Source organism: Taurulus bubalis (assembly GCF_910589615.1).
Source record: "Taurulus bubalis genome assembly, chromosome: 15".
In the NCBI taxonomy this organism is placed as follows: Eukaryota; Metazoa; Chordata; class Actinopteri; order Perciformes; family Cottidae; genus Taurulus; species Taurulus bubalis.
The window spans coordinates 12,043,694-12,055,763 of record NC_136603.1 but is presented as its reverse complement, the minus strand read 5'-3'; the positions used below and the strand labels follow the sequence as shown (position 1 = coordinate 12,055,763).

The following is a 12,070-nucleotide window of genomic DNA, read 5'->3' as shown; positions in this document are numbered from 1 at the left end:
GCTTGTGCATTCCCTTTGCCAGACTCTGAGTCTTTGTTTTTTAATGACGGAGTTGGAAGGCTGTGAATGACCAGAATATGAAGCTTGGCTCGGGTCCAGTTAGAAACACCACTGTATGAGCAGAGGTGATACTGATGAGCGTCAGGGACGAAAAAAAGCACGCCACAGTGACATCATCCATTTTAATAATTGTGAATGACTGAAGTCTCTAATGTGGCTGAGGGGGTTCCAGAATTACAATTAGGCAGCATTACTAAAGCAGATACGCTAAAGAAGGGCACAGAAGGAAACACTGATCATTTTCTGCAGATTGAAGTTTCTTCTAGAAACTCGAGTGACAAACACGGTAGATTCACACAAATACTATAAAAAAAAAATTAGGACTAGTTTTTAACTTATATTTTTTATATTATAATAACCATTCACTAAAACATGTTTTAGTGAACAGGAACACACACTAGCAAAATTACTTTTACAAAATGTATCCCATATATTTTTGACATCCAGCACATCTCTAAGTTTCAATGGAGTTCCTGTGAATGTTGATTGCCTGTGACAAACTAAAAATGAAAGTATATAATAGCGACTTCATTATAGAAAGTGGGTTACGATTACAACAAACACCTGGAACATCTCATAGCCAATTTCCTCGCTGACTCCAACATATGAATCATTCTCCATTTATTGATGAGAATATTTTACTTATTCTCTACACAAAGTCCTTGTCAGGCTACTTTTCATGCAATGTTTTGGCCATGATTCACATATTATTAGAGTAGAAACTTCAGGGACAAACAACATGATTTTTTCTCATGAGTGCTGTCTGCATAATATTTGAACTCAAAGGGCTTGATTTATACTTCCCTACAGATTGTTTGGGATCTAAATGGACTACAGATTGTAAAAAGGAGAACTGCTGAGTTAGTACATTCTCTTAAAAAGGCAAAGAGGACTGACCTGGGGTCACAGAGGAAGTCTGTGCTCTCTCCATCAGCTCTCCACACCAGCCACTCTCTGAAGGAGGGGTGGCAAAACATGCGTGTCTTGTCCCGCCGTTTGATGAGAAAGCATGAGAGCAACTCCATGCGTTGTTGGAAGTCCTCCCATTGCAGCTCCCCTTGGACGAAGATGGCGTTGATGGCCTGGAACAGCTGTTCGTCAGTCATGGGGTGCAGTGAGGCGAGTGCCACATTGAGGATGGGCAGTGAGCGCTCAAAGGCTGAATTGGTCATGAACTTCATGTTGCACTGTAACTGGTAGAGCTCCGCCAGCGAAACGGGCACCACTTTGTAGCTGGCGCTCTTGATCACCAGGTGACCTCTCTCAAACAGATCCAGGGTTAGTTTGAGATACAGGTAGGAACCCTGGCTGCGGGAGATCAGGTGGCTACTGAGCTTGCCGACTGTGATCGGGTCGGCTTTGCCATTCAGGCTAATATTGTTCATGATATCCTTGCTGCCGTTGATGCGGTACTGGATATACGCATTGAGGTCGTTGCTTATTTCTGTGTTGTCGGAAAAGTCATCCAGGGAGATCTTGGAGAAGGGCAGAAGGCTTGCGATCTCCTATAGAAGAGACATAGTAAAGACAGTCAGTGACATATAAAAAGTTATATTTCCATGCTCTTTGCAAATTAGCCTACATTAATGAGAAAATGTACCCATTAAATCTCAAAACCCAGATAACATAAGTAGTTTTCTAGTTCGTCCCTGCAATATAAATTGTATTCTACCACAACAGACAAATAGATGAATAATGGCTTAGTCTTCGAGCAGTAGGGTAGCAAACATGCTGAGCTATCAGGCAGAAGCAGACACTTTTGGAAATGTGGCTGTGAGGAAAAAACAGGACTGGGAAAGTGAGTATTAAGAGGCAGGGCATGGATGGATGTTGGGGGGCAACAGGAATACTTCTAACAGAGGTCTGAGCCAGAGCTCACATTTCAATCTATGTCCTGGGGGTTTGAGAAATCAATGCACCTTAATCCTTCAATCCTCTGCCTGTCGGAGGCTGAAGAAACATTGCCTCAGTGAGATAACACTTCACTCTTCCTCATCATGACAAGGTACAGCAAATACACACGTGCACGTGTGTCCACACATGCACAGAGTCACTGAATCGCACTGATTATAATCCACGAGGTGAGTGAAGTGCTAGCAACACCTCACCGATAAGCCAGATATTAATCCAGCAAGCAAAGGCCAATATCCTGAACCCTTCCACCGTGCTGACATCCTATTTGTTTGCTTGTACACAAAAAAGTGACCCTTTCATGACACTTCTATGCAAACTGAGTAGTATTTCTTCATGGATTCCATTGAATACGGAGTATTATGTGGCCTTTTCAATGCTATAGGAATTCTTCATCCTTTTTTTATATCTACGACTTACTCTGACAATGTGACATGTAAAATTGGCTGGCAACTTAAGAGGTTGTGACACAAATTCCCTAATTTAAAAACTGCTCCACTGTGTCAATCAGAGTCCACCTACAGAGCTACACCTAAATTGCATTGTGAGCAGTCAACAGACAGCCCAAAAAAATCTTTCCACACCACAAACGGACCCTGACGGATTAATAGAGGTGAATACAGAAGAGCATAGATGCAAAATGTCACTGTTACAATAGATAGATTTAGCATATCCAGAGAACCTCGACATAAAACGAATATTAATTATATTCTGACTCGGATAAAAGCAAATGGGCAGAACTTGTTTTTTTTGTGAATTGCATACTGATGCCACTCGGCCTGACTTCTGCCTGAGCATTAATAACTTGAGCTGTGGATGTCAGCTCTCACATTATTATCCCAGGCTCAGCGCTTAATCACAGCAAAGAAAATCAGACGTTGTGTGTCTCATCAGGCGCGTCAAAACCTCAGCTATCACCAGTGTGAGTTCAACACAAGCACATCTCTGTAACTGGTCGACCTAGTGTCTCTTTCCCCAAGCTATTCAGCTCACACTGACTGACTGCTGCTTCCCCGTCATACAGGCTTGAATCCTGGGTCACGGATACTTCAGTTCCCTCTTGAATGTTCCAGGATACGGTTGACAAAATTGCCTCTGTAGAGAGTAGTCTGACGAGGAGGAGCAGCTCAGCAAAACCTTTCAACTTTCCCACTTGTCAAAATCTTCAGGGTTCGATGGCAGTCAGTGAGAGTATCAAGAGGTGGCGGAAGATCTGACTTGAGCTTTGTTACATTTTATAATCGTATCAAGAAGCTGATTTGAACCTTTCATTGGAGTTGGTTCATTTGAAATGTTGACAATTAATATTATTCATATCCGTCTACGTATATTTTGTGTCGGGCACAATGTTTTTATTTTTTATTAAGGAGCTCTTCCTTACCAGTAAATTGACCCGGACAGTGACCACAAGTTTAAGCCAGGGGGGGAACTTGGTAATGATCTTCGTGATGAAGGAGGCGATGGTGTCTCCGTAGTCAGGCTTATGGAACTCGGCTTCGTTCAGGCCGTCTATCAAGATGATGTGATCCTCCTCTGGAATCCTCCGCTCTGGAAACACGCACACAATAACCAACACAGGTTAGACGATGGGCAGTGAGGTGCAGCCCTTACTGTGACAGTTCAGTTCAACTTCACCGTGACGTGAGAAGCGCCTTGTTTCAATGCTGTAACTAAACTTTCTCTCTGATAAGTGATAAGGGCTTTTGCCCTGAGACTATACAGCCACTGCTCACAGTTCACTCCATACTGAAATGTCAAGTTAACTGTTCTGTAGAGACAACAGTTATCAGTGGCAGCTGATTTAGTTACTCTTTGAAATCAGGGGGGGGAACTGTCCTAATTATTTGGTATTATATTATCGTCTTTTGCATTTGTGCAATATTTGCAAGCTGCAGCGTCTTTTTATGACATAGCATAAATGTCATATGACATAGCAAATGTAATGAATACATGCTCAAGGACACACGAAAACATGCATCACCACATTTAAAAAAAGGGAGAACAGACACCCAGAAGCATGAAATAATACAATATAATACAATGGTGTTTTACCTTTACGAAGGCTGGTTAGTGGCTCAAGGACCCCCCTCCGGAAAGCGGCTAAGGGGTCCTGGACACAGGAGCGCAGACTGAGCATGCTCTGGAGGTGGGGCTCTTTCAGCAACATCTCCCGGTACGCACTGAGCTGGTGTGCTCTGCATAGCAGGGCAGCGATACTATGCACAAACTCTGGTACTAGGCAAGTGTACGTGTTATCTGCCTGGCAGTAGTGATATGCCACCACCTGAAACACAAAGAGAGGAGAGAAAGACAGATAAAGCCAGAGCTATTTCAGACTTAAGGCGTATTTAAAACATGTCAGAGTAATAAAGGTTAATTAGTTTTGGATTTAGCAATGAAAAATATGCAAAGCTGGGAACGTTTAAAAACCTCAAAGCGTTTGCAAAATCCGACTGCTTTGTTGATTAAAAACAACATTCTGTGGATACAGTCTCGAATCTCATGCTCTTTTATTCATACTACCCTCCAGAAAGCCACATGTGGTCTCTTCAACCAAGTTTAAAAAACACACTTTAGAGGGGTGATGAAGTAACTGGGCAAAGGCCGAACACCTCAGATAAACTCTACTATAAAAAAGGATGTCTAAAAGAAGGATCTTCTGTTTCTGAAGTTGCTGCAGTGTACAAAGGAGGTCTGATTCAGAAGCAAAAGGGCGGGACACGGATTGGGGAAGAAGCAAAGAGAGATGCCCTGGGGATGTGTGACTTTGTTCTAATTACAGTCCAACCTGGAGGAGCTGACACACTTCCAAGATCAGCAGGAAGAGGAGCAGGTGCTGCTGCTGCCTATTATTCCATCAACAATGATGACCATCTTCTAAAAGAATAACCAACTAACGCACTTGGTTCCAAGCCAAACCACAGTAGCATCTGTATGTCTACATTTGTAATGGAGTAAATACAAACCACATTAACTAATGAATTCACTATATTTCTCTGGCTGCATGATGTTGACAGTGATTTTGAGATCTAAAACAAGACTAGGTAGGAACAATAATACCAAACTTTGTGCAACAATCCAGAGCCCGATGATGGCGGCGGTGCTCAAAGAAGGGGCCGTGATAGTTACACATTAAACCCTGGGGTTAGAGCTTCGTCTATGGCACATTGTACCAGTCTGTCATTACAATATCTAGTTAATAACTAGTTGTCTCCAGATGTGTGCTCTTTACAAAAGTGGCAATCTTTGTAAAGCTTATGTGATAGTCAGAAAAGTAGGTAACTCAAAGAGTGAATCTAAAAGCAATGCAAAAAAAAAGCCATTCAATTCCATGAAATCAAATTAGCTGTGACCTTTAAAGAACACAATATTCTAGAGAAAACAGACTGTTGAATGAATGAAAGTGACCTGCCATTCGTATAAATATAATATCTTTTGATCTGGGCCTGACAAAGAGACTGCAGTGATAGTTGGTGTACAAGTCATGTAGACGACTGCCTCATCAATAAGCAATAAGCATCTCAACAAATATGATGCAAAACTCTGCAGTGCACCTGCAGCTCTTCATGAACTGCCACAGAAATGAATCTGCTGTCGAGAAACAATGCCTAAAACGTGCCTCTGGAATAGGGGTGAGATATAAAATTGCGATAGACCATAAAATGTAATGGCCTCAGTGCCCCGGTTATGAGACCACTTTCAAATCAATGATAAAAAAAGAACTGACAGACTTTGACAGACGCTGCTCAGAGCATCAGTATTCACACATCACTGAGCGCCTGTTGGAAACAATTTACCCAATTATTAGCTTGAGGGATATCGCTTGGGTTTATTAGACATTTAGATGAGCCTCAGTGGCATAAAGTCAGATGACTGGTACATAAAATGTTGTATTTCCAGAGGCAAACTGTACAGAATGTATTTCATGCTCCATTTCACTATTAAGCAGGTATCCATGACAGGGCAAGAGTGTTAACTGAAGGTGTTACAGGGACACCAGGATGTAAGCGCCAAAGAGTCCCATTAGAAAGCCGTGTCACCGATCAAAAAGAGCTAACAACCCACTATCAAAAAGGTATTTAAATTAAGTGAATGCCATTGTGGATCTAAAATATTCTCTGAAACACAGTGGCCCCCAATCTTCCTTGTTAAAACGGTCAGCAGGCCAAAACATTCAAAAGTTATTACATGCCTCTGAGAGTTTCTGTTAATTGCAAGAATTTCAAAAATTAACTGAATGTGCTGGTGTTGCACGGTAGGTAAGCAGCTGTGGTGCTACTTTATAAACCACACAGTAGCCCCTTAAGAAGCAGGAGTGAAGACCAGAAGAGACGTTTCGGCCAATGAAATATATATTCATATGTATATTCATATATATATATATATATATATATATATATATGTATATATATATATATATACATATATATATATATATATATATATATATATATGTATTTATGAAGAGATATAGATTATAGCGAGATGAAAACTGTATCATTAGAACTTGATTGACAAAAGCGTACCAACATGACAGTATTAAATCTGTATTAAATGTATCCCAAGATGTGGAGCTAACAATAAAAAATAAAAAAGACAACCGCAAGCAGCAATTCCACATAGCAAGCCAAAGTGCATTAAGTTGAGAACATCTGAGGTACAGCGAGGACTTGTCTGCAAACTGAACTATTTTGGTCATGATTGGAGAAAGCATTGCAGAAATATGGTCCAACTCCTGTTTGTGTCTTGACTGCCAACTCCGTCACAGACCAGTGGTCTACAATAATGATGGCAGTGTTGCTGACTTAAATGCAAAAATGTTAAGTTAGCCGAAGGGTTCATACTTTGTTCGAGAGATCATCGTCCAGGACTGTTCCAAGACATTTTCAGTGGTGATTTAGCGGGTATGACAGACAGGGATCGTGCTGTACATAAATATGTTTCTCTCTATGGAGGTCTGACTTAAAAGATGTGCAGTCTATGATTATTAGTTGTCTTAGAAGTTATCTCTCTCATGCATCAACTTTAGCAACTGAACCAAACATGCTAATCATTTTAACACTACTTAACCTTTTAAAAAAGTTCATGTGACGTGATTTTGGGATGTGTTCGCAGCATTTCCACAACATGACCGAGAGCAGCCTATTTAAAATATTCACATCCATAATTTCTGATTAATATGATCCAGAACACAACTTGGAGCGATGGAAGGCTCCAATAGATACAACCCAGGACAACACAAGATTTTCCTGGACATTTTCCATGTGTTTTCAATGACTGGAAAAAACAGTCAACTGTTTCCCAGGTTTTCCAGGTTGTGTGGGAACGCTAACAGACTCACATCAGCTGAAACAGCTTTCTATTAAGGACAAAACTTCTGACTACCGTTAAGTGTGGTCCCATGGCAGCGAGAGAGACCCTCTGGTGATCCTCCCGCTACACAATGCAAATGCCTTCAATCTGTGAGCTGAAAGGGGCATGCTAAAGACTTGAGCTGAGGTTTTCTATCTTCCCAAATCCCCACGGTCGCACTGCAGTAGTGAGATGCTGCGGACATTAATATTGAACTTGGTATTTCATGGCCATGTCTTTAACTAAGCTCACTGCTTCTCAAATCAAACAAGCTTGTGATATTAAAGGTCTTCGAGAGACCAATAGTGGCATCGTCTTTCATAACCTCAGCGAAAAACCATCCATATTTCAGAGGCTGAATATCAAACAAATGAACATAAACAACCATAAATCAAATACAAACACATATAAACATAAATCAACTGAGCTGAGCTGAGCCTCCAGTATCAGGTTTTGGAAGTGCATCTCATACATACTAAAAGCAATTCAGCCCACCATGAACATCTTTGTAATGAGGGAGAGTATCCAGCAAGAACAAACAGAGGAACTGCAAGAAGGGTGGATAATACAGTCCAAAATAGACAACGCAGTACATCAATACGTGTACACCATTGACAGCAGATACCTCTGCTTTTGTTTCAATAATGATTGATTAATTATCATAACAACATTTTGCTCTCAGGCGTAGTCAGACCTTTTTTATGATGAAGCTGACTGACTTTTTGGGATGGATCAAGTGAGACAATTTATTTTCCAGTGACACTGTGATTCCTCTTGAATGCTGAGGGGCTGTATTGGCGGAAGTTGTACCTTTGCAGCCAGCCGCTTGACAGCCTCCTCCCTACGTCGCTGCATCTCGGGGGTGCCCGGGCAGCTGTTGGTCCTCAGCGTGTTGGTCGCACTGGAAGGTGGAGTGGGCTGTGGGGGCTGGCTGAGTGGAAGTTCTGTGCTTGGTCCGCCACTACCTGGAAGACACAGTCACACAATTTGTCACATATGAATGAAGACATGAATAAATATAGACATATGAGTTCTAAATCCAACTGAGTATATTTAGGATTTAATGCATTCATAAAAATTGTTTTATGTAATTTGTGAAATCAGATGGTTTTGAGTTGATATTGTCAGTGGATATTAAAGCGGCTTACTTTTTGGGGAGGCACTGGGACTGTTGGAGGCTATCTGCCGCATTCGACCTCCGTGGCAGCTCAGTGCTACTAGCCGGGAGACGATGGCCGTCTTCCCGTAACCCACACTGCCTACAACTACAGCGCCGTGGTTCTCTGTAGACCCGCTGGCCCTAAGGACATCTTCCAGTTGCTGAAATAGCCAATCTCGGCCCACGAACACAGAGTCTGTGGTGATGCTGGGCACCTCAAACAGCAAGGGCTTGAGCATGATGTCCACGGGTTTGTAGGGAGCGAAACGAGCTGAGGAAAAGTAACAGGAAAGAAAAGCATTAAAATACAATTCTGTCACTATTTCCCTTACAAATGCAAAAATATTCAGAGTTAGTGTCTGCATTTTAGAGAAAGGCATGCCACATGCTTCTGTTTGCTTTTGGAATGAATCCCACTTTCTTTTTTAAAAGGTACGTTTTGAATACTGGCAATTTCTAGTTCAGCCTTAATTTATACCCGAGTAAATATATTTGTCATCCTTCACAGACAAACTTGCATACATTGCCATATACAAACCAACTGTATACCAGATTGTAAGGAATAAGCTTGATACTTCTGTTCTTCCAGAATGTGCCACGCACTTAAAAAACGTCTTAAAACTGTATCTTGTGTCCACTTCAGCTTGGATAAATGTTAATTTAAGTGGATTCTAAATATAAGTGGACTTTAGAGAGTTCCGTCTGGTCCACTTCAGCACTAATTAGATCGGAGAACACTTGTTCACTCAGGGAAGCTCGGATCCTCTCTACTAATACTAGAATCACAAATACAAATACTACGGTTGCGTTTACTCATACTCCTAAAAGAATCTACTGAAGCTTCGTTCGTTACATTGACAATAATGTAATGATTACTGGCACATTTAACATATTAGTGGATGTATGCAATACAGATATATGTGAGGTCTAAATTAACATATTTATATAAATAATTATGATGGTCAACAACTGGTAAACCTTTGGCCTGACCCGTTACTGTGGTGTCTCCTGCCCAAACTAACCATATCTCATTTCTTCACGCACTTTAATCCTCGAACAGTTTACACAACAAGTGTGGCAATAACAGAAAGCTAAATACATACATACATACATACATACATACATACATACATACATACATACATACATACATACATACATACATACATACATACATACATACATACATAGAGTAGAGCAGTGGTTCTCAACCTTTTTTCAGTGATGTACCCCCTGTGAAATATTTCTTCAGCCAAGTACCCCCTAACCAGCATAAAGCTTTTGTGGTTGAAAAAAAGATGCAATACACAGCACTGTGCCATCAGTGTCTGATTTAATATAGAATATATACAATTATGTTTATTAACGTACACTTATATTTAATGAATATTTATTAAATAACCATTTTTAAAGAATTTTTGAATGGATGTTACTTTTACATATATATCTTTTTAAATCTCACATACCCCCATTTGAGAACCACTGGAGTAGAGAACAAAGAGTATGTCTGAACAGACACTGACTGTTACTAAGTACTAATGTTTCTTCATGGATATAAACATTGATATAAATTAATCCTTTGGTATGATGCTTCTCTATTAACCTCATGTTTCAGGAAATGTGGAAAAGAAAACAGGACATTTTTCTTTTTAAATTAAATTATTCATGTTCTCATCAAATATTCACTCTGTGGGATTTCTCTCATTTAGATCGAGGTTTCAAAACATATAACCAAGATAAAGTCTGGTGAGCCGAGGACATGATTTTAACTGCACAGCTAAATCTGTGCAGGAAACACGTTTTTGATAGCTCAGTTTTAATATAAATCAGTGTAGTAGTGTTTGCGGTGCATACTTGAAGTATTTGGACAGTTTTGGGGCTCAGCACTTGAACACACTGGGTTTGAAATTAAACTAAGACTATGTGGTTTAAATGCTTACTTTTACCTTTAATCTGAGGGTAATTACATCCACCTGGGATGAACCATGCATGAACTGTAGAGCATTTTTTACATACCTCTTCATAGCATGAAAAGCTACAATTCCTACACTCTTCCTTCCACTACCTTATATGGATGTGAACACACCAAACACCATTAGAGCTGAAACATAGCACTTTATCCTCACAGCAACTGTCACCGTTTCATTTGAAATCTAGCAATGGAGCAGAGCCAAAACGATGCAACACTATACTGCAACTGACAAAAGTACAACATGCATTTTTTTAAATTGTCATTACCTCAAATTAAGGAATTGGCTATTACATGCTTTGGCTTGCCTCATGTGCATATACAGTAATGATGCATAGTGGAGTTACCTTTAGAGTCCTGAGGTGGCCTTCCTCCTGTGTTATGCCAGGGTAGGCGAATGGATGTCCGCAGGGGGGTGTTGCGCTGTTCATCAAGAAAGCTCAGGTCTTCCAGCTTTGTGGAACTGGTTGCTGTACACGGAGACAGAATTAAAGGGAGAGTGAAGCAGACACTTTGGTGCATCTTGAGTGAATTTGTCACATTGACTACAAAGAGTAAGACAGAAACACACACAAGAGAAAAATGCTGTGGCACTTTTGGCATCTCTGAGAGAAGATGAGGGAAGAAGAGGCAAGCCAGTCCGCTCAGACATTTACAGTTTGCTTGAGGCTGTCAAGTACCAGTATACTGTAGCAAAAAGAATACCAGTATCCCCAAGTCAAGAGTGCGATGCTCCCCTTTTTTTTGATTTGAGGTGACAGCTATACACGATATAGCAGGGAGATGTCTTTCCCCACAAACACACTGGGGCATACAAGGAGAGCAGATTATCTTTATGTTTCTTTGAGTTTTGATGAGTCAGTGCTTACAAAGCAAGGCAACATCCTGTTTGAAGTATGAGACATGGTCTAAACATAGAAAGATGTGCATACGTGTTTAAAGGTATCTCTTCCAATTGCTGTTGGCCCTGCTGAAGAGCAGAATCAAAGCCTCTGCTTTCTACTTTATCAGTCTCAGCTGGGAGAGACCGTCACAAACACTCCACTCTTCTTTTCACTCCCTCTCTCCCCTCACTTGGTCGCTAACTTACTCTCTGGAATGTCCCACTAATTAAAACCCATCTGCTGACAACAGAGTAACTGAGAAAGCTGCCATCAACACAACTCTGACTGGAATAAAAGAAGGCCCTCATGGTTACTTTAACTGCAGCGGGTGGTGTTTTCACAGTTAACTATAATGGAGAACGTTGAACCATTAACAAACAGAGTAAAGAAAACAAGAGAGGCAAACTCATCAAGTCAGTGAGTGCAGAGCAACACAGCACTAATACTTGAGCGAACGTGATTCTAAAGCTAAACTCAACAGCTACTTACATCCAATAGCAGAGCCAGGAAGGACAGCAGGTTTTCTCACAAGGGGACTTCCTTGTCCCCAGTGTGGAATATACTTGGGCAGGCATTCAGGCAAATAGGCAGGGAGCAGACCCTCACCTGAGTCTCTCGAGAATACTCAGAGTGGATGAGCTCACTGAGGGCACAAAAGCAATTGCTCTGCCCCAGCGCTCCCATGCAGGCACATTGGCAGCATTCAGCTGCCGAGCAGAGGGCTTGGCTGCCACC

At 41.1% G+C, this 12,070-nt stretch overlaps 1 protein-coding gene across 1 annotated transcript in view; it reads right to left on the bottom strand.

The window, feature by feature from the left end:
• Positions 1-12,070, bottom strand: part of tanc1b (tetratricopeptide repeat, ankyrin repeat and coiled-coil containing 1b) — a gene marked incomplete at its 5' end in the record, with an annotated part of 80,582 nt that overhangs the window by 16,883 nt on the left and 51,629 nt on the right. Inside the window, 6 exons of the mRNA XM_079230737.1 lie at positions 958-1,565; positions 3,353-3,519; positions 4,024-4,255; positions 8,134-8,288; positions 8,472-8,753; positions 10,799-10,921. Of these exons, the coding sequence (XP_079086863.1) occupies positions 958-1,565; positions 3,353-3,519; positions 4,024-4,255; positions 8,134-8,288; positions 8,472-8,753; positions 10,799-10,921 (1,567 nt within the window). The remainder of the gene's footprint in view (positions 1-957; positions 1,566-3,352; positions 3,520-4,023; positions 4,256-8,133; positions 8,289-8,471; positions 8,754-10,798; positions 10,922-12,070) is intronic.